Source organism: Thunnus albacares, chromosome 16 (assembly GCF_914725855.1).
Source record: "Thunnus albacares chromosome 16, fThuAlb1.1, whole genome shotgun sequence".
In the NCBI taxonomy this organism is placed as follows: domain Eukaryota; kingdom Metazoa; phylum Chordata; class Actinopteri; order Scombriformes; family Scombridae; genus Thunnus; species Thunnus albacares.
In genome coordinates, this window is record NC_058121.1 from 830,635 (window position 1) to 854,338 (window position 23,704).

The 23,704-nt window shown below is 38.7% G+C and overlaps 1 protein-coding gene across 1 annotated transcript; it reads right to left on the bottom strand.

The window, feature by feature from the left end:
- Positions 1 to 14,982: 14,982 nt before the first annotated feature.
- gjd2b (gap junction protein delta 2b) lies at positions 14,983 to 20,901 on the bottom strand. Its single transcript, XM_044377368.1, has 3 exons — positions 20,620 to 20,901; positions 20,403 to 20,510; positions 14,983 to 18,612 (listed from the first exon to the last, which is right to left on the bottom strand). Exons 2-3 carry the CDS (start codon positions 20,471 to 20,473, stop codon positions 17,769 to 17,771), a joined length of 915 nt encoding a protein of 304 aa, XP_044233303.1. The 5' UTR covers positions 20,474 to 20,510; positions 20,620 to 20,901; the 3' UTR covers positions 14,983 to 17,768.
- Positions 20,902 to 23,704: the final 2,803 nt, after the last annotated feature.

A 23,704-nucleotide genomic window follows, 5' to 3' on the forward strand; every position in this document is an offset into this window, starting at 1 on the left:
AATTAGATGATATTCTAAATGAGAAATAAAGAAAAAGAAAAGGTTGTGATATTATAGTGATATTTGACCCAGACAGATGTGATCACTCTAAGTGGTTTCCACTGTACTTATATCCTTCTCCAGTTTTTTTTATCTCCAACTGCAACTTAATTTTTATCTTTCATTGATGCTTGTAAATGGACATTTTGTGGAAGAGAAAATGTGTCAAAGAGTATGATAATGTTGGTAAGTTGGTTCTCCTAAGTTGCCTACACCAGAATTTTAATTATACATCCGATATTATCTAGCCTAGTGATAATATAACCACAGTCACTGATCTGAATGCTCATTTATTAACAAATAAAGATAAAATCATGACCAGGGACAAGTGCTGCTCTTCACTTTCCCCACACAGACTCATCAAGCCAGATGTTGGATTGAACCGTCAACCTTCTAGTTATAAGTTCACTCCTCTAACCAGGTATACATTTAATCTGTCATCAATTTTGTGCCAAGCTATCTCCTTCACCTTGTTAATTGTAGCAGTATTACTCTTTTTGGTGAAAACTCCTTTATATTCTTCATATAGTTTCATCAGCAGGTTTGTTCTTCTGCGGGGAAGATTACCACTCTAGTTTTCCCTTCTTTTTGCAATCGACTGTTCTGGGCTGCTTACTCCATGCACGCTCACACTGCAAGCTTATTCCAGTCTGGCTAGACCTAGTGTTGACTAGATGCAGCTAAGCTGCGTTAGTGAAACGGCCTGAGCCTCAAGTGAAAGTTGACATTAATTCTAGCCAGGCTTTTTCAAGTAAGCGCAGCTTTCTTTAGCTACATTAATGGAATACCCCTCTGGATTCAGATGATCTGAACGCAAACCACTTTAAACAACAACTACAGTCAATGTCCAGTCACATGGTAGTTGCAGTGTGGCAGAATTTTGTAGTAGTTGACTTCTGACAACTACACTGAAGATATGACTGAGTTAGGCCTTTTTCCTGATACAAAAGTTCAAAGAATCTTCTGCATATTTTAGCTGCAGCTTCTCCTATGTCATTGATGTTGGTTAACAGTGATAAAGCAAATCAACAAGTCTTACAAAGGTCATTTATCCTTAACACTCCTGCATCAAAACTTTAAGGTGTGACTTGAAAGTTGAATGTGGCAGGAATAGTTGAAAAGGACTTTAAAAATGGTCATTTTATACAGTATAATTCTGCACCCACCCCACCTGCACCTTCTACCTCCCTCTACGTCCCAAAGCCACTTACAAGAAGCCACTGTCTTTTGGCACCATCATCAACAGGATTATATATGGAGGTTGGGGGTGAACTGCTGTGACGGCCAAGCAGTTTGTCATGGATGACACTTTGCTGGATAGATCCAGCATGCTGAGGGAAGAAGATGCCGGACTCTGGTTCTAATATTTTCCTACACACAGTGCAAGTCTAGCATACAAGAGAGAATCCTATTCTGTATATCTTTGTGTAGAAGGACTGCAGTCACACAAGGATTTGGATTACTCTGTGTAATGTCAATTAGTTCTCATCAGAATCAAGATAACCAATCTAACATAGTCCAGATTTAACTGCTAGCGATATCTTCCTGTTAAAAGGAGTTCCTGTGTGTCCATTTCAACAACATATTTTACTGCATGGACAGTTGATCATATCATCTTTTTCTCTTTGTTTTTTGTCCTACAGGTTTTTAGTGAAATTTACAATTTGTGTTCCTTGTGAATTTGCAGTTGACACAATCTCCACACTTAACCCAGCAGGTATTTGACTTGTGAATTTATTGCAGATATGTGGACCCACTTTGACATCTATCTTTAACGTTCCTCCCTCACTCTGGTTTATTTCAACCTGATGTATTTGCCATAAATGTGGCCATTGCGACTATTTGTCGTGCTAATTTTGCTCTCTCCAGCTCTGTTATAGGGATTTCGGCAATTCACAAAAAGATGTTTATTGCACAAAACGATGAACATCAGAATAAGCTGCTGAGACTCTTTCCCAATAAATATGATTTTTACATGAGTTGCTTCAAAAGTTTGTTTCTGAGTCTCAAAATCAAGGCACATGCTGTGAATTTTCTGTACCGCTACACCCCTAGTGCTCAGGGTTCAAGTCCCTGTTGGTGCATATCTTCAGTTAAATGAGGTGGTAAAAGGAGTTGGTAATAGACGGTTTCAGGTTGCTGAGAGGCAGCACTCTGATTTTACTGACTGATCTGCCCCGACACACAGACATGTGCTTATTAGCCTTTCTGCCTGCTAAGGTCACACCTGTTCTGTCCTCACCTGCAGTGACAAACTCTCACAACTCCCACATGAAAAGACAGATATCAAGAGGGGTAGATCTGCACGTGAAATAAACTGATGTGCTCTAAGTACCGTGTTTAACAAATGATTAGTCAATGTTTCCATCCAGGACTACTTGAGAACACTGGAGGAGAGGGGAACCCATTCAATTTACCCTGCACAGTTTGTACCTGCTGCCTGATCTGCGTCTTTCTCTGTCTCTCCTTATTCTCCCTATTGTTGATGTTTTTATTAAATTATTTCACACTCTGTTAACGACACTTTTGTGCTCATATTAGACTGAATTATGCCTTTTGAGAGACAGCCATAAATCAATAATCCTGTTGTCTCCACGCTAGTGGTGTGTCTTGTGGCAATGTCTGTCAGTCCACCACTTTGGTCCAAACATCTCAACAACTATATGATGGATTACCATTAAATGCAATAATTTGGATGCAGTAGTGCAAATGAATCTGTGGGGGATATTTATGAAGCCTGTCACAAATGACTGTGCAGGGGTTCCACCAATGTTTTAATTTAACCTGGTATTTACCTAGACTACAGATCTGAGACTATCTACAGTTCATCTGATTGGCATAAAGTGCTGCTAAACCAGTCCAGTCTCACATCAAAATGTATAATAGCTATATTGGTCCACAGTGCAAAATGTATTAGTTTCACAATCAGGGCTCTAAAATTGTGAGATGCTTATGTTTTTTTGGCCTATTCTTTTCTATTGGCCTGCATTCATGTCATGTGACTGTCAAGTTTCTGTCTGTGACTGTCAAGTTTCTGTCTGTCTTTCTTTTATTCTCAGCGGAAAATGCAATATTTCTAGCGAGAAATGTGCATTTTTTATTAATCTTTGTTCAGTGAATGTATATGATGTTTAGTTCATTAGTTATTACAAATGTTGTTTCAGGTCTCTTGCTATGGTGGTTGCTATGGACCCTGCTGTTGCTGAAACCTTTGCATTGTGTAGTTATCTGAGCTATTTAGTTATTTGTGTTATTTTATGTAACTGTTTGATGATGTTATTTCAATAAAACTGTAGATTTTGGGGTGCAGAAATTAATTGAATTTGAAATCTAGAATTTGAAGCTTTGCGACCGGAGGAGCCACTGCCTGGAAGTATTTCACCATGTTAAGGTTTTCTTTTAATGATATTTTTATCCGCCACAACCCGAATCCAAATGCCACATCTGTGTTAAGAAAAGGTATTTTATAGCCTGTGTTTGTAAAATGTGAAGATGTTCATGTAATTTTATATTTCCAAGAATATGTGGCTGAGCATGTTTAATATGAAATCATCTTTCTTGAAACATAGTCTTCCTCAATGAATAGTGAGCCATGTCATCCAATAAAGCACTCCACCGTTGTGTGTGTGTGTGTGTGTGTGTGTGTGTGTGTATGCGCGCGCATCAATACCACATTGAAGATGGGGTTATCAAACTGGACTTTACATTTCACATCCCTCATTTAATCCTTGCACTTGTCACTTTCATATATTTCAGGAAACTGGAATTTGCATTCAACCTCCACTGTTACATAATTTAATTATTTATGCACATGTCACATTTCATTTTTGCTCTTGTCACCTTCATGTATTTCATACACTTCATTTCTCTGTCCACAGCACAGTCAATATTTCTTTTCCTTTGTACAGTCAATACTTCATTTCAAGTTTTATATCCAATTTCAAAACTATTCCTATTCCTTTCTGTAAATAGATTTTAAAATTTTAATTTAATTTAAATATTACTTTGTTTATTTGATTATTATTATTACCTTTTTTACCATTTTTATTCTTCTGTGTTATGTGTTTTTGGGGGCAAACACCAAGACACATTCTTTGTATGCTTGCGTCATACTGACATAAAATCCCAAAACCAAGAATCATAAACATACAAAAAATCTCCAGGGTTGTGTAAATATTAGTCTCTGCATGTGTTGGAATTTGATCTCTGAAGGTGACTCATTTTGCTCACTATTTCCATCAGAAAAGAAAAAACGAACAAACAAACAAACAAACAAACAATTTTATATATTGGGCCTTCAAAGTGCTCTCTGAAACTAGGCCTGGGATGTCTTGTGTCCATGAAATGAGAAAATTAAAACTTTGTTGTAGAGTTTAACCAAATACATCGTTGGAAAGGTCTCGACCTGGAGAGTAACATATGTCAGTATGAAGATTCTACATGGCTCCTGGTTTGAAATACTGACCTTTGAACTTTGACCTCTGTGCGTATTTGAAGGCTTATAATTCAGCAACAAAAAGGGGCTGCAGACACGGAACCAACTGTTATAGAGACCTCAGCTACCATGTGAGTATAGTCAACAACTGGGGGTGCTGTTAGATATGGGTAAAATATGCCTAAAATTAATTTTCACCCAATTAACAATTAGATATTTAATATCTGAGTCCACAACTGTGTTCATCAGCCCCTTAAACTCCTCAGTGTACTCCTAGTTCAGTATTTAGAACTTCAAATTCTGGGAAAAACACTAATATATACACCATGCAGCTTGATACAAATCAGCACCACAGTTGTAGTTCTTCCCGTGTGCAAAGTAGGGTTGTAAAATAGGGTTGTGAAAAGATATATCTACTGAATGTATCAAATATCTAGTACAGCCGAAGTAGTAATTACACTGCATCTAGATGATCTATCTATCTAAGAAAAAATAAATATGTTGGTTTATTTCAGATATTTTAGTCAAAAAAGGAGTTGAACGCACTAAGTGTGTGTGTGTGTGTGTGTGTGTGTGTGTGTGTGTGTGTGTGTGTGTGTGTGTGTGTGTGTGTGAATGGGGTGGGGGAACTCAGTGAACCAACTGCACACAAAAATCTTAATCAGTTTGGAATAAATTCAGTAATTAAAAGTAAATAGCATATATAATAGTAAATAAAAGTTTTGTAGTGTAACGCAAAGTAGACTTTCTTCATCTCTATAGTAACGATCGATGAGACTCATGGGTAATGAAGCTGTATCCGCAACTGAAAACTGACACAAAAACTTTATTTCTCAGAATTGAAGGAGAAATAATTAAAACTGATGGCCATAATATTAACCTATAATATTATTGAGTTATCAATAAGTGTTTTTGTGTTGAGAAATGTTAAAGATATCATTAAAAGAAAACCTTAACATGTTGACAGTGAGGAAAATACTTCTAGGTGGCAAGTCCTCCAGTCAGCCAATTGCAAAGTTTCAAATTCTGGATTTCAAATTCAATTCATTTCTGCACTGATTCTGATGTTTATACCTGTAAATAATAAGCTTTTACTTTCCAAGCTTTGCTGTGAAATGAGGTGTTATTACAGGTAAGTATATATTCTCCTCTGGTAGAAAAGGGGTTACAGGAGTGTGAGTACACAGTAAATGGTGAATGGTAAATGGACTGCACTTATATAGCACCTTTCTAGTGTTCCGACCACTCGAAGCGCTTTTACACTACGAGCCACATTCACCCATTCACGCTGATGGCAAGGTACCAACCTGTGCATCAGCAGGATCTAATCATTAGTACACACAACATACATGATGGCATGGCAATCAGGAGCAATTTGGGGTTCAGTATCTTGCCCAAGGACACTTCAACATGTGGAATGGAGGAGTCGGGAATTGATCTGCTGATCTTCCGATAAGTGGACAACTGGCTCTACATCCGGAGCCAAAACTGCTGCATCTGTAGAACACTATTTCTGGAAAATTGTTGTGGTGTGTTCCTGTTGGGTGACAGTTAAGCTCTACACAGCTCGTATGGGCCAAAACATTCTCTCTCACTGCTTGCTTGTCCTCTTTCTTTGAAGTCTGACACAAACCTAACCTTCAACTTGACTAATGAATGTAAATCCAATAAGAATATTTCTCCACCTGTACAGGGCTAACTCTTATACATTTTGGTAAAAATAAATGCACACAAACGTTTATTTCATCTTGACACAACATTTTATCTGTGTGAAATGGAAAGTTAAAGAAGATTAGTGGCACGTACAAGTCAGTCTAAAAATGAATATGCACAGTATGTAACTTGCTGTCGTTACTACAGCTACAAGTTTGGGTAATTCCTCAAAATCACTTTATCGTAATGACAGCACTTCATCCATGGCAGGGTGAGGCTCTGTGCTGCTTTTAGCGCAGATTCCACATTGCCAGGAGTCAAAAATATGTCTGGAATGAAAGTATTGATAACAACAAAACACTGCCTTTGCTTTGACAGCGCTTTTACAGATGTTAAAACAAGTTTCAAAGGCTGTTCATTCTGAGGCATGAGTGCTGCCTGGAGTGTGTACACACACTCCACTCTTGTACAGGACACTGTCTTTGCAGTCAGTCAGAATTTGGCAGCCAGGATTGCATATTGATGTCAGGTGGACTGAGGTGACTCAGGGTTTGATTTCCTTGAGGTTGCATGAGTCATCATTGTGTGTACCTTCTTTATGTTCTGCAGCAGCCCCTCTGATCTTACTGTGGTCTAATATAAGTGGCATGTTGCTCAGGCCATGATCAAGACTTCAGTTAGGAACTGTGCTCACACCAGGTCAAGCTGAACAAACTCTCTTCTTTGTTTTATGTGTTCTTATTGGCTTTCATTATCTCTGCTGGGACAAAATGTTTCTAATGCTTACTCAGCCATTCACACACACACACACACACTCACAGACTGATGGCACAGCCATCGAGAGCAATTTGGGGTTCATTGGACGACCGGCTTTCCAGATTAGTGGACGACCTGCTTTCCTGAGCCACAACTGCCCATGACGTATCTTATTCTGTTTGTCCTTGACTGTGGAACTTCACACCTATAGTATGACTCAGCACTGTGACATTTCAGTCAATGCAGCTCAGTGCTTTCTTTGGCTGAAGTCTTGTCCCCTGTGCCTGATGCTATTCTTACATCCACGAGATGAAATCCTTCTCATGAATATGAATTGATACAGCTTCTGTTATATATGTGACTAAATCTCAGGGGAGTTTAAAACATCAGTCAGCTCCACTTCTGTTTCTCATGGCTCAGTGACTTGCTTTGAAGCCTTAGTCTGCTCCAGCCGAGAGGACAGGAGTGGCTCTCATTGTGCTGAAGAGGGACAGACAGGTAGAGGAGAACACTGTGATTGCTGTGGATGGAGGAATATTTGTGTTCTGTTTGATGTCTCATCATATATCTGTCAGGAGAAACTAGATACTGAACTGTTGTGAGTCTGATTCTGCCACCCTACACTCACATGATTTCAAACGTGATGCTAAAAAAAACACCCTTTAAAAAAGGGGAATTTGAAGATTCTTGTTTGATGGTATGGTAAGTGATAGCAAGAGAAAGACAGAGGATGACATATTTTTTTAACTTTTATTTCTTCGGGGAACGTTGACTCAGCGCTGAATGCTCTATTTTAGCAACACCCTGATTCACTCCCAATTGGTTACAAAGACACTTGGTCAACAAACGACTTCACTGAAGCAATGGAGGCTTAGTCAGTATCCCTCTAGTGCCACTATATGAAGTTTATAGATTCATAAACAAAGTTGGAGAACAAACACCACGCCTTGTAAACATACCATTTCTGCTCAATAGAGAATTTAGGAACACCATCTTGTTCTTTCCCCTTTTGTCTCAGTTTGCAAGTGACCTGTGAAAGACTTGCATCGCAAACACTTACCTCCTGTCCGTGCTCTGTGATCCATGTTCCTCTGCAAAATACTGTCCATGACTTGTGATCCAGCAGTACCAACGAGATACCTCCTTCACCACCACATCCACATAGAGGCCGTTTTCATCGGTGCTCCTCGAAGGAAAGCTACTCCCCCAGAGGCCACACTACCAATCAGCTGGGATCCAAGCATTCCATACACACCCATGCAATAGCCGACTCTGATACGAATCATTTTCCTGCAACTGGACACTCACCATCTCCAGAGTGCTCTCAAAGAGAAAGCTTGAAAAGAAAATTCTGGCCCATCACCTCCTTTTCTTTTTATGCCTGATGGTTATCCCATGTCTACATTCTAATTTATTCATTACTAAGGCAAATGCTTTAAGGTACACTTTGCCGATTTTCAATCTTATTTCTATCTATCTGAATCAGGGATGTATTGTAAAAAAAAAAGAAAAAGAAAAAAAATCTGCTTTCTTGGTCCATACAGCACACTGTAATGTTTAAGACAAGTCAGTGTTATTCATATAATGCCAAACCCAACTAAAGCTGTCTCATGAGACATGATGCAGGTCAAGACCATACACTTCAAGTTAGAGACCCAGCATGGTCTAAGCCTTCTGCAGTACTCAGGCTGCTCCTTCAGGATAGATGCTGCTACTTCCACTGCTTTTCAACTGGCAGTCAGCAAAAAAGAAGTTTGGATCATTTGGATCACAGGCATGATGTAGATGACCTCAAAAATCCAAAGGACTTGCACAGGTGTCTACAAACAAAAATGTCAATGCTTACAATGTGAGCAGTGGATGGCACTGTTGGTCTGTTCACCCCTTTGATCCAGATTAAAATATCTTAACAATGAAAAAGCAGAAAGTTATTACAATTTGCCCTGAGGGGGGCATGAATTTCTGTACAAAATTTCATGGCAATCAATCCAATAGTTGTTGAGATTTCAGTCTGGACCAAAGTGGTGAACCTACCAACAGACAGACCAATGTTGCCATCCCTAGAGCCATGCTGCTAGCATGACTCAACACCACTGATCCAGTCAGTTCAGCATCAGAATAAAGATTTGTTCATTTGCATACACCTCTTATTTCAATTTGAGTTTTGTAGTTTTAATTTTGAGCTAACCTGCTTCTATTTGAGGGAGATATCCCACTATGTGGTGCACCTGTGTTCTACAAACTACAGACTTGTAATTAGACCCGTTTCACTGTAGCAGTAGGCATATATACTGGACTCTTTAAGCCCCTTCAAAGAAAACTGCTGAGAGCCAATTTCATCATTTCAATGATAGTTCAAGTGAAATCTGAACTGAGTCAAAAGCTTCTTTCAAAACCAGTTGAGCATCCATCGCATTCCCTGCCATGCTGTGTCTGACAGACACAGCCATCGATCATAAGTGTACACAGTCAGCTGCTGTGGGGTATGAATATTAATGATGAGAGGCTGTGTGTCTGAAGAAGCTGAGTGGCTCTGGCTGGTTTGTATATTCTTCTGAGAAAACACACACACACACACACACACACACACACACACACACACACACACACACACACACACACACATACACAGACACACGCACTCACAGACACACACACATACTCACCACACAACACACATGCATGCACACACACACACACACACACACACACACAACACACACACTCACAGACACACACACCACACAACACACATACATGCACACACACACAAACACACAACACACACGCACACATGTGCATGCCCACACGTGCATGCACGCACACACACACACACAGGCCAAGAATGTCAGTGAAAACACAGGCCTTTGTAAATTTTAAATCTGATAGTAAGCTAAAAGTGGACATGAGCATCTGAGAGAATCAAAATCAACAAGATAAACCACAAATAACAGAGTACAGTGGATATAAAAATGTAGAATAAAGTAGAAGAGAATATAGTAACATAGAATACAATTTTTTACTATTGCTAAAACACAATTTCTGAAACTAGAGCCCTCTTTATCGAAACTCTACTTACAAAAAACAAAAACATATACACAAAATACAAAAATATCTTTCTTCTCTTGCGAAAGCAAACACTTCATTCAAAACTATATAAACTCTTCTAAAAATGGTATTCTTGCATCACAACTTTACACAAAAGTAAATCGTTCTTCCCATATGCCAACTGCACACTGATGTGCCAAGTATAAAACACTAGTCACACTAGTCTTTCATTCATGCTGGAGTCAGGCATTTTTATTTATAGCATACTGTAAATATAGACTATGAACACAAATGCAATAGGGAAACAAACAAATTAGTTTATTCTCAATACTCATGTACTCATGACAATATCAGACACAATTATTTTAACTGAAGATGACATGAACATAGTTACTGTATTGTGCTATAAACAAAATACAGTATATTGCAATTACAGTCCAAGTTCATCCCATCTTCAATGTGGATCTGGCCACAACACCTCATCACCAACATCACCAGCAATGTCCTCTCTGGCCAAACATCAGGGCAAGTACTGTCTTGAGTGGCGTGTCCAGCCCTGGCATGCCTCCACATCAATGTTGCCACAAGCCTATTCCATCGCTGGGAGGAGAGTTGCACGTTGGTAGGGTTGGCGGTTATATATGTTCCAATGCCATGCCGAAAATAACACCTCAACAGGGTTCAGGAAAGGAGAGTAAAGTGGGAGGTGGAGAACGTGAAATCGTGGGTGACTGTCAAACCAATTATGGACCACAGCAGCCCAGTGGGAACTTATCCACTCATATGACAACAAACGTAGTGTACACTGGCACATTCCTCTGGTCACTGGGAATGAGGATGTCATGCAGGGTGTCAAGGAATCTGATAATATGAGCTGTGTTATATGGGCCAAGAGTGGCATGATGGTGAAGGACACCATTCTGGCCAACTGTAGCATACATTGTGATGTTGCCACCACACTGCCCAGGAATATGGACAATGGCACGCTGGTCAATGATGTTTCTTCCACGGCGCTAACCTCATCAAGATATATATGCATATATATATATATATATATATATACAACCATGCTGGTTTGCAGGAACATCTAGCTCCATGACTCTCTGAAACAGTCAGGAAAAACATACCGTATGACAGAAAGGTAACAGATATCAGTCCATATAGTGTAGCACAGTTATACAGTAAGCTGGAATACAGTACCGATATTGTAATAGGCCACAGTATAGACTATGCTCAGTTGTTTCACTCTTTCAGTTTCTTTCAAACGGCACTTTGTACAGTTGTTTCATCCGAAGTTGATGCCACTTCATTAGACAGCCCAGTGTGGATAAACTTACCCTGTTTATGTTGTTGAATGTTTTGCTGTCAGTCATGATGTGGTATTGCAGTTGTAGCAAAAATATGCTGTAGTTTGCAATGGCCACATTTATGATGTGTTGTTCCTGTTCTTGTGTGAACAGGTGATGACTTCCTCCTGTGGGGAGTTGCCTTGCAATTCTGCAAAAAACAGAATGCAAATGTTTAGGATCTAAGATCTCCTTCTTATGAAATATTGCAAAATCATATAGAGGGCAGGATTTCCTACCTGTCCTCATTTTGAAATGTCTGGATGACACCTGCTGCAGTGAAGGGGCTCAAATTAGGCTGGACCCTCTGACCAGCCTCCTGTAGACTCAACCCATGGTTGATCACATGGTTAAACCAAAGTGGTCTGGATCTCATCTGTGACAGTTCTCCTATTTCTTCTGATTTGTCCTCTTGCTACTCCTCGTTTTGCTATGTCTACCTCCTTGTCCTCTTTCCCTTTCTCCTCTTGCTCATCTTCCTCCTTCTCCTTAACATCCTCCTCTTCCTTGTCTTCCTTCTTTTCCTACTCCTCCTGTTACTCGAACACCTCTTCCTCTAACTCTCTCCAAAATTGGCCTCCATTGTTGTGCACACCAAAGAGCAAACTTGAATCCTATTTATAGTGTTCAAACTCTGATTTCTAAGTGATCTAAGTGGTTATAGATGAATTCACATGTGCATTCTGGGTGCAAGTGATTGATAATTATGGTATTTCAATGGCAGTGTTTAGCAGACAACACACACTGGGTTTTAGTTTTGAATGATGTGTCTAATGTAGATAACCTAGAAACTTAGTGTAAAGCAGACAATATGCTTATGGTTTAGTATACCTGGTCACTAGATAGGCTACATGAGTTAGTGGTTTCAATAATTGTGCCACAACTATCAGTTTGTGTGTCTTAGCAATTGCAAAAAACTGTAAACTTGAATAGAATTGTGAAGAGATATAGAGTAACAAAATATTATAGTAGAATGCAGTAGAATAAAGAATACAGTACAATAATATAAAATACAATTACATACAATAGAGTACTGTAGAATAGAACAGAATAGAATAGAGTTAGAGTAAAGCAGAATAGAATATAAATGTAATCCTTAATTGTGTAAAAGCATCCTGGTCGTGATACAGGATAAAAATAAAAGTCATCAGTATGCAGTCTGTTATACCCACTGAACTCTTCTACATATTCAAATGTTTCAAAAGCATGGTGAGAACAAAGCACTGACATCAGATCAAGGCTTGCCTCAGTGGATCATTGCTGGCTGCAGCCTTCACTTCTGTCTCAATACTTTGCATACAAAGGATGCTGTGTGTTCATAGCAGAGAGAGGATGTGAAAACACACTTGTTGTGTGTGTTCAGGCTCCAGCTATTCTTTAGCAGAAAATATTTTTACCTGTCCTGTGTTATCAGGCAGGTTGCACTGGAAAATATTAGAAACTGATAATCCAATCCACCAGGTTTAAAACTGTCCCTCTGTCAGGATAATTCTCCATCCTGCATATTCATCTGTGACTTTTTAATCACTGACCTCTCCCCAACCCCGCTCAGACTCCTGGGAATTAGTATTCATATTTGAAAGCTACAGTGGCTGCTTGATTTCCATTAAAGCCCCAGAAGCTCACAGAAGTAACTTGATGAGGATGTTTATGAACATGATGATCATGAAAATGACTATAGAGCCTAGGGATGTGCAGAGAGCCCAATATTTGTATTTGTATCTGTATTTGTTGAGGCAGCAAAATGGTTTGTATTTGTATTGTATTGCAGGAGTACTGTGATGTTGTTATAGAGCTGTAAAACCTTTTAGGGAGTAGGTTAAGGTGGATAATTGGGTATACTAAGTGTGTGACACTGGAGGCCACTGTCATGGAAACAAAGAATATCAATAAATATTTGAATTTTATAATGTGAGATTTTTGAAATTTAATCAACAGTGAATACTTAATGGTGAAATTATATACCTCTGAATTTATGAAACCTAGAATTCATTCAGTTTAAAGTCCCCTGTTTTTTGTTTTTTCCAATTCATGAAAGTATATTACCATTACAATTCATAAAATATTTATTTTAATTCATTCCAATTCATAAACATGACATCAGTTTGGATTTAGTCTTTTGATCAGATATCTATCAGGTTACAAAGAAGTTTAAATGAGTGACTGGAAAGCATGGACACTTTTGTCATAAATTCAGATAGATGGTTTTCAAAGTAAAATATGTCAGCGCTATAAAGGAAGTGCTATTTAAATTTCGGCATAAAATATTAAATTTCACAATTTAAGGTTATTAGTTATGTATAATATTCAAATCATTGTGGCCTTTCTTTGCTTCCACAGATATTCATATCTTGACAATTTCAGCAGCTCAGCTGGTCTCTAGTGATTACTCTGCGACACACTGGCGCACCAAAATAATCTTAAATCCACTCTGTAGCTTTTTCCGCTTTCAGCCACGTTGACTAAGAGGAGCTGTCCACAGATACACTTCTTATTGTAATTTACAAGAATTCACAGGAGCAGCACTGTTGTACAATATTACACCTTCTACTGAAAGATTGAAAACATGAACTTTAACCATACCTTCAGACAACAAAGTTTATCTTTAAAAACAAATTATATCTTATGTTTAAAACACTCCTAACATCTCCAAAAAACAAAGAACAAAAACAACAACAACAAAAAAAAAAAAAAAAAAAAAAAACAGGGCAATTTTGTATTTTGTATTTATTTATCTATATGAGTGTATTATTTGGATAAATCATCACATATTTGAAATACAAACTGTTGATTTTTCACCTGAAAAATCCCAAAACTTAAATTTGTATCACAATTACAGTTGTAGAATAAAACACACACAATGGAGCAACAGCGATTTTGGGCATTTGGAACAATCTCTACTAAATGGTAAATTTCTTCTGAAACATACACAGGAGTGAGGAATTAAATTCCCACTTAGTTAAAGTGTGTGTGTGTGTGTCTGAGAGAGAATGCAGGTGATAGTGTGTTGCATGTTTGAGAATGAGAGTGCTGAAAAGGAGTTTATCCTTCACTTTTTCTCCTCAGTGTTGCAGTCATCTTTGCAGGACTCTGCCCCACTGCCGCACCACCATCTCATACACATGCATGTATTCACACACATATACCTGTTCACATACAGTATATCCACATACAAATCCTGCTTCCTAGATGGTTAAATGCACTTTTTCATTTTGTCATTTTGTCTTTTGGTTGATAGTAATTCAATATATTTATGGCCATGTCTGTGTATGACTGTGGAATATATTACTTCACTGTCTTGTGAATACCATGTCTTCAAAATGTCAACTTTTCATTAGATAAGAAAGCCAGTTCTGTTTATAGCTTTGTGTTTTTCAAATATTCCAAAAGGAGTTATTTAGCTTAAGAAAAAGGAAATCTCCTTAACCTGTAAAGGAACAATGAAAAAGTTTTTCTAAAAAGAATTGGAGTTACATGGTTTTCAAAAGATAGCAAGGCTGGCTAAATTCTATATTTCGCTTACTTTCAAAAATAATGCATCCTCCAGTACTAATAAGTATTGTGTAAATCTTCTTCCCCTGTGCTGTTAAGCTCCTTTGTTGTCCAAAAACTATTAAAAACACATCAATGAGCCACACTGCTGCACTGGGTGACATGTTCCTTTATTACCATGAACACACATTGTAGTTTATTTTGACTCAATCCCACACACACACCGTCCTGCTGCCAGAAATACTCACTAGAACACCAAATGTGTATTAATCAACTGCTGAAAATAGTACCCAACAAATGCATTATATCTTTCTGTTTGAGTAATGATGTAAAATTACTGACCCTTAAAGAGCAAACAAACAAACAACAAGAGATTTGCATCTTCAGTAGGAACCAAAGGGCTTGGAGTTCAGAGCCACAGACAGGGTAGGGAAGTCAGAAAGTATTGGTTTGGGTTTTTTCATGTGATTGGTTGACAATAAGAAAAATATAGAATAATCTTAGCCTTATCCTTTACTATAGTTTCCCAAGCTGTCTTCCCACGATTTAGAATCTCATAATTTTTCATTTCTCCAAGGGTGTCCAACATGAAAGCAGCCATGATGACCTTGTAGGCACCTTTATTGAAACCTTCAACATCACACACCACACTTATCTAGTTCATATAGCTTCCCTTTTATTACAGATGCTTGTCATATTCATTTAACAGTGACATAAAGTATTGTAGCACCATTACCACAGTAATGCATCACCTGTTTTCCCAATGAAATTCAAATATATGCTTCACTTGATTAAAATCAAACGAGTCTAGATTAAAATCACCCTGGAATATGCGATGGCTAGTTGGGGTTTATGTTACAAATTGAAATCAAAGATGACAGCAGCATCATTTCCATACAGGTCTTCAGATGATAGAGGATGATATCATGATAGTCCAAAGTGGAATTTCATGTGTTTTTATATCTCTGGATGATATTAAAATACTCTAAAGATGTATGTAATATAATATATTTATTAACATGAATGGCACTTGATGACATGAAAACAAGAAACATCACAAATGAAAGAGATGGGCGCTTAGGTGTAATAGAAAAAATAAATGGCGGCGGGTTTCCAGACACCACCTTCCTTCAGCTAAAGCAAAGGAGTGATTGTTAGGTTAAGGTCAGTGGTGCAAGCACAGGCATCCAGAACAATGTGATTGCTAAGAGATAGATATTTGAGATGAGAGATATACTGTAAGAATGTGTTATGTATTATAATGTCAAAATAATCTTGTCCTTGACACAGCCACATTGTGTTTTACTGTAAAAATATTGTTTGAAATCACTGGAATGTCATTAAAACACCATCACAGCTCGAAGCAGACAGATATGTTCATTTGGCTTGTTAGTGCAAGAATACACTCGGTGTCCCCAGACATCAGAAAACCACTGAAATCTCATTCACTATTTGGCCAAAAGTATGTGGACAGTCCTGTGCAAATGCTTTTTGTGTACTTTTGGTCTGGGGCTGTATTTCATGGTTTGGGCTGGGCCCCTTAGTTCCAGTTAAAGGCGCACTCCATCAAAGTTACACATGAAGTCAGGTTTTCCATCATGAGGAGTACTACTCAGCGTGTAAAAAAAAGTTGTATATTTTCTGTGTTTCTGGAGGTGTCTGAGAAAATAAAAAAGAAAAGGTAACATGCACATTATTGTAATTAATTACCAGTTGCCAACCTTGCTAGGAAACTGAGAGTTTTGATATCTCCACTTTGGTGCTTGATGATACAGTAGTAAAGTAATCAAATCTGGAGGCCTCATGCCAAAATCCATCATTCAAGGTAATTAAACCCATGTTTAATTAATTTAATAAACAATGTGAACATGGCATGAAGCCAGACACTATTGAGTTGCATCATGGGAAATGTAGGATGCAACAGTTTTGGAACTTGACCCATATTAAGGACTAAAGGTCAGGATATCTCGACCTTAAGAGTGCCCCAACTTTATACAAGTGCAATACTATATAACTGGAGCTATAACTGATTTACCCCTGTAAGAGAAATTTCCAGCAGTTCAACAACTTTGTGACAAAAGTTTGGTGATGGCTCATTCCTTTTTCAAAATGACAGCGTTCCTGTGCTCAAACTCAGCTCCATGAAGAAATGCTTCACCCAGTTTGCTATGGAAGAACTTGACTGGGCTGCACCTCAACCCCATCCAACACCTTTGGGATTAACTGGAACACCGACCGTGAGCCAGACCTTATCACCATCAGTGTTGGACCTCGCTAATGCTCTTGTGGCTGAATTGGAGCAAAACCCTGCAGCAGGTTCCAACATCTGGTGGAAAGCCTGATGCCTGAAGCCAGAAGAGTGGAGGCAGTTACAGCAGATTAATGAACATAGTGTCACCACATGTTCAAGTTTGGGAATGTTTGGGTGTCCACATACTTTTGACCACGTAGTGTATCAGCCTAGGCTTTTAAGAAGCACTTTACAAAAAAGAAAACCCTCATTAGTGTCTTCTCCTTATTAATCCGACAAACAAACATTTGATTCATTTGTCTCTTGGTTGTTCATATAAGACAAATACAGTTGATATCATGCCAAATTCAACACAAGCTTGGCAAGATAAACTGTTCATCTCAAGGAAAAAGTCCAGTCCCACTGAATTTCATTTGAAGACACAGGCTCTATTCACCATCATTCAAATCTCTGATTTCTTGGAAAGGGTGAAACATTCTGTTAAGGGGGTACACATTATAACTACACTTGTTTCTGATGCAGTGTGATTTATTTCAGAGATTTTATAGAAACAGAAAATCTCTGAAAGAAGTTGACTTCCACTGGAAACAAATAAAATCCCTTCCCCTTAATCTCAGAATGTTTTACTTGTTTTGTTTCAAGAGTAAATATGGAAAAATAATTTGTAATGTTGAATGTTTTTGCTCCACATTCTTGATAACTAGTTTGTACACAGCTGTCCTGCAGCCTCCTCTATGTATGTAGGCAGTTACACATATGCAGAGTCACTGGACTGAGTGCGCCCAAAGTTGGGCATACTCATCCTGGGTAAGTCTTTGTTACGGATCTCGTAAATGGACTTCCTCCTGGCCTGCACTCCTCTCACTGCAGTTTTGATCTTCCTCCAGCCCAAGTGGTTGAGCTCTGCTAAGTTCAGCACCACACAAATGCCACTGACTGCAAACATGAAGACCAGAAACACTGTCTTCTCTGTCGGCCTGGAAACGTAACACTCTACATCTTTTATGCAAGGATATCGATCACACTCGTACACTGCAGGGACGTTGAATCCATACAGGAAGTATTGACCCACTAGAAACCCTATCTCCAGTGCATTTCTAAACACCACCTGAATGATGTAGAACCTGGAGATGCCCTCCTGCCTCCTCATTTTTGACTTTGTAGTTCGCAGGGCTGAGTGAGGAATGTCCTTGACCTCCAGGCAGTCAGGCTCTGCCTCCTTGTTGGAGTTTTCTGTGTTCTGCAGCACTCCATTCACAATGGTGTTTTTGATCTTCTTGCTGTCATCTCTCTTCATGGAGTCCTGGTCCTTGTCCAGGGAGAGGTACACTGTAGAGTAGCGCCGCTCCTTCTGCTTGGCAGACTGGTGGACAGAGTAGGTGATGAAGCAGAGGCTGGGGCAGCACACCATAATGATCTGGAACACCCAGTACCTGATGTGGGAGATGGGGAAAGCTTTGTCGTAGCAGGCCTGGTTGCAGCCCGGCTGTAAGGTGTTACACACAAACATGGACTGCTCATCGTTGTACACGGTCTCTCCGACTATCGCCACAATCAGAATCCTGAAGATCACGACCACTGTCAGCAGGATCCTGAGAACAACAGCAATAGATATATTGAGATTTGCATCAGATATGTAAATCTAGCTTCCACCAAAATAAAATAGTTAGTGTTCTTGAACCTTTTTGATCCTGGATTTCTGAGAAGTGGAGTTCACTATCAATAGGTCAGAATAGTCAAAAAATCTGAAAGTGACATTGAACCAAATTTACAAAGGCACAACATGGACAATCACTATTGATTGTGTTATATTTATAATATATTAATTGTTACTAATTGTGTTTTTAAAGCTACTTGGTGATCTTGGCAATGGAGCCATAGCCACAAGGATGGACACAGACTGTTCCAAATGTGGTGATGACAACACAAACTGAGGAAAACATGGTTTTGTCCAGTGTTTCTATGACAACGTCACCAATGATGGCAAAAACGACCACAAAACAAAGAAAAGTAAAGACCGCTGGAGAGAATTTATATATAAACGACAGAGGTTTGATAGATTTTTGAGTTTGTGCGACTAAAAACTTTTTAGTTTGATGAACTCGTACAGGTAAAATGGTAAAGAGTTTATAGGAATTCAGCTTGGACATTAAAATGTTTTACACTGATAGAATCTTGAGGCTCCAGGGTTGAAATATATTAGGAGTCAACACGTGCATCAAAGACCCCCATCAACCCATATTCTGGTTGCTTCAGGTTAACACGTATTTAGCCACACTACTACTGACTACTGACTTTCCACTAAAGTATAACATAATGTTGTAGATGTTTCATGTCTTTTCTGTGTTCTTCCAGGCAGCACTGGCTACAAGAGATTTTCCATATGAAATTAAACTTGCAGAGACTTGAAACCTGAATGAATTAGGTAATCAATCATTGCACATCTGCTTTTAGTGCTGTTATATTATTGTGTTGAGTGCAGGCCACTCAAATCAGTCTGCACTTACACTACATTACCACACAGTTATTAAATCATTTACACAACATTAAAAGCAAGGGTGATGTTCACTGTGATGGATCAAAATTCTACCCAGTCACGATTATTAAATAGCTTAAAATTCGCATTGTTTTCCGATATAAATCAAACTGTTTTACGAATTTTCCAAAATTCAGGTGTAGTTTTGAAGTAAGTGTTGAAGGCAGAATCTGAGACAAGATGACTTTTTTGCATGTACAAGATTATTTTCTTTATTTACAGTCTTATACTGAAAAAAACAAATACACTGAATTGTGCCTTCATGCATAGATTGATGTCAGAAAAACGCACGTAAAGAATGAAAACATTATTGTCATACCAGTATTTTCATATAGTAGTGAAATGGAAATCAAACAAATACAAATCATTGCCTACCAGAAAAAAAAGATGAATTCACAAGTCCGCAATTAAACTCTTCAGCAATTGTTCCAGTTTCTCTACAAGTGAACCGTCAGTGAGGTGTAGGAGAAAACGGAGCCCTGAGTCTTCAGCACTGGACAGCTCCCAGTCTGATTTGGCAGCTGTTTGGGAGCTTTCCACTGCTGAAATCCTGTGTGGGATTCTTCATATTGTTATTAGAAATATACGTTTGCCCTAAACATTGTCTTCAAAATGGCCTGAAGATGAAAACACCTGCTTCCTTTGATAGATCACTTTGATTTTAATCACTAACCAATGCTTTTCAGGTATTCACTGTTCACTGAATCAGTGTATTCTAGATGTTGTGTGGGATTTTCCCCAGCTGTACACTCGTTTTACTTGTGCTGCATTTTGACATCGACTCTAAAACCCTTATTCAAAAAGGAGTATAACGCTTGTTTCTGTGTGTCTTTTCCCAACTCTTACCTTCCGATCATGGTAGAGTGCTGCTGGACAGCCGCCTCCAAGAGACGCTCTAATATGGTCCACTCCCCCATGATTGTTCATCCGGAGAAGATCACACTCAGGCGCAAACTGTGCACAGAAAAATCAACAGAGGTTCCTATTAGTCCCCTTCTAGGTCTCCGAGAGTTGCAACAGTATCCATCAAATTCATGGACGTGTTTGTGGTGAGTGTATTTACGCGTGTGCACGCGTGTCTGAGCTTGAGCTCTCCAGTCCCTTCGCTCTCCAGGCGCTGATTGGTAGACAGCCCTCCTGTACGGCGGTGTTGGATCGTGTGTACACGGAAGAAGGGTTGTGTGTGACTGAGTGCAGTGTGGAGCTCAGTGTGCCGCTCAGCGCTAATCCCGCTTAAGTAGACTCCTTTGCGTCACACACACACCGGTTGGTGTTTGGAGAGGCTGGGGACGCACGCCTGTCGAGAGCAGCATATCCATCCATCCACCGCCGCCCTCCGAGTGAGATGATGTGCCACACTGCAAAAAGTGACACGCTCAACAAGTGATTTTATCCCATATGCACACGGACTGATCAGTCTGACGTCAGAATAAATTTAGTTAATTAAGGTATACTGAAATGGTAGACTTATGACTCCCACAATGTATAATAATACATTTTTATGATGGATAATTCTTATTGTTATTGTTATTGTTATTGTTATTGTTATTATTATTATTATCATTATTATAGCACTTGTAGTGCTGTAGTACTACTAGTATACATAATACTCATAAAAGTGTACATGTGTTTGCGAAATGATAGCTGAAGAGTTGTCCCTGTAAACTACATTTGACAACATGTGATAAGCAGCACTAAAAATTTAGATTTACTTACCAAATCTAAAGAGTCACCTGTTATCAGTTCCTATGGTATCATGGCAATGACTGCTGAAAATATGAAACATTTATGTTGTAAAGGTTATGATGGTTGGGTGCACAATTTTGCATGTGAGGATTTACACAATGAGCATGTTGATTGCTGTGCTTTAGATTAATACAAACTATTAATAAAGCAGCCAAATTCACTTTGGTCACCAGGGCAACTGTCAAGGCATCATTGGGTCGAGCGACTAGAAATGTGAGAAAATTAACTGCGGATTTGAGGATTGCACAGTGTGTTGAGTTGCAGTTGTAGTGTTAGTTTTGGTAATTTGTACTGTATCTTCCAAATTTAAGTGCATTTTAAATAAAACAAACAAACAAACAAACAAAAACACTACTTGCCACGATTTCTTGCCAGTGTAGGACTCTCTTGCCTTTGCAGTCAGAGGTCTACTAATACGTCAGTTACTCTCTGTCACTGGTGCCACTGCAGTACTACTGCTCCTCTGTTGAGTAAATGAGTGACAGGGTTACTGAGTGAGGATGATGTGAAGACACATCAGGGAAGTATAGGATATCATTTGCAGGAGAGAGAAGACTTTCTATATATAGCCATTTGTTCCTGGCTGTTTATAGCAGGTTGAAGTGTATTGGATAAACTTGCTTCCAGAGAGTAATCTCTTTAACTGCCTCACTTTGTTTCCAAATACAGAACAACTTAAGAGGACAGCCTGTTGTATTGGTCTGTCAACAGCAATCCAATTAATACAGTACTCACAGTAAATGATTTAGGATGGATATACTGTACACAATTAAGAGTAAAATACAGATTTTAATGCCTCCTTTTGACTTAGGAGTTAATATTCTGCTATCACAAAACACAGATCTGTAAATATTAGTCACACAACCAAAGAAAGGACTAAGTGTAGGTATGTGTCCCGGTACTTGTTTATTTATAAACCAATAGATATTGAATATCCGTCCAAAAGATGAACCACACAAAAATTGCGCGTGTGTAAACAAGCTACCAAGAAGGCTACCTGGATATTTTCCTTTGTGTCCAGAGTGATTACACTAAGGAGGAACAAGGACCTGATGGAGAAGAGAGGAACATGGACTTACTTCACATGTCTTCTCCATTCCAACCCTTCATGCACTATAGGGGTTTCAAATCAGGCTATATTAAGATGTTTACACCAAACGCCGAGACCAGAGAGATATGCAGACAACCAACGGGAGTTTATTGCATTACACATGAACATACAAAACTCAGAAAATCACCAATGCAGCCCCCTTCAACTCACACCCAACCCCTATTTATTCCAAAGCGGATGTGACTTCCTGCTTATGTTCTTTGGCACTTTCGTGAGTCAATGGTCACTTGGATTTTGACCAATGAGAGTAGGACATTTCTTAATTTCGTCTTTGTGCACTGTGTGTGTGTGTGGTGTACTTTGCCCCCGTTTCTCACTATTCCTAAATGTCTCCTTTTTGTCTGGTGGTCTAACATTTTTTGGGTGTGTCAATGGTCAGTATAGGTCAAAGTGACCTGGCAACAAGAGTATTTGCTTTTCCAGAGATTGTAACCGGATCTTTCGAAAACAACTCCTTATCTATCTCTTCTGGTTACGCAATTGTTTATTTAACATGAAGTGCTCTGTGTATTATTTGGTACAAACAACTCCTTATCTATCTCTTCTGGTTACACAGCTGTTTTTAACATGAAGTCCTCTGTGTATTATTTGGTACAGTTCCACACGTTATATATAACGTTTTTCTGTTTCTACATAATCCCCCCTTAGGATGAATCCTTCATCATACCAGTCTCAGATAGCATGTGATACATGAATTTTATATGTGTTAAGGTACAATTGGATACTCGATTTTGTGAGCACAATCAGTGTCTTCTCACTAAGCTAGCACCCCTGATCATATGTAAACCAAATAGATATGAGAGTACATAAAAATGCATATATATGGTGTCTGTAGTAACACATGAACATAACACATTCTAGCTTCTGTCCATTCCTCCTGATGGAGGCAAAAAACCTAGTGGTTGTCTTTCCTAGGAAAATTCCTCCATCGCCCCCTCCCGTCGGGTGGCAGTTCCACTCGGATGGACTCAGGCAGCTAGACAATATACTGCTAAATGAAGAAATATGAACTGGGTGTGAGTAACTTCCTGACATTAAAACACAAAAAGCTAATATAGTCAAAACATATGAAAATGATATAACAAGATAAATGCTGTATGAATAATATGAGTATTAATATAGACGCATATAGAAATAAAAACAGAGTAAAAAATTATATAAAATCAAACATGATATGGGGTTAACACTGATAAAAATGAATACAAGAGTACAAAGCGATAACATGTGATATACTCAGTGTCCTTTTTCCTCTTACACCGCCCCCTCTGCTTCTGAACTGTCCTTATCATCC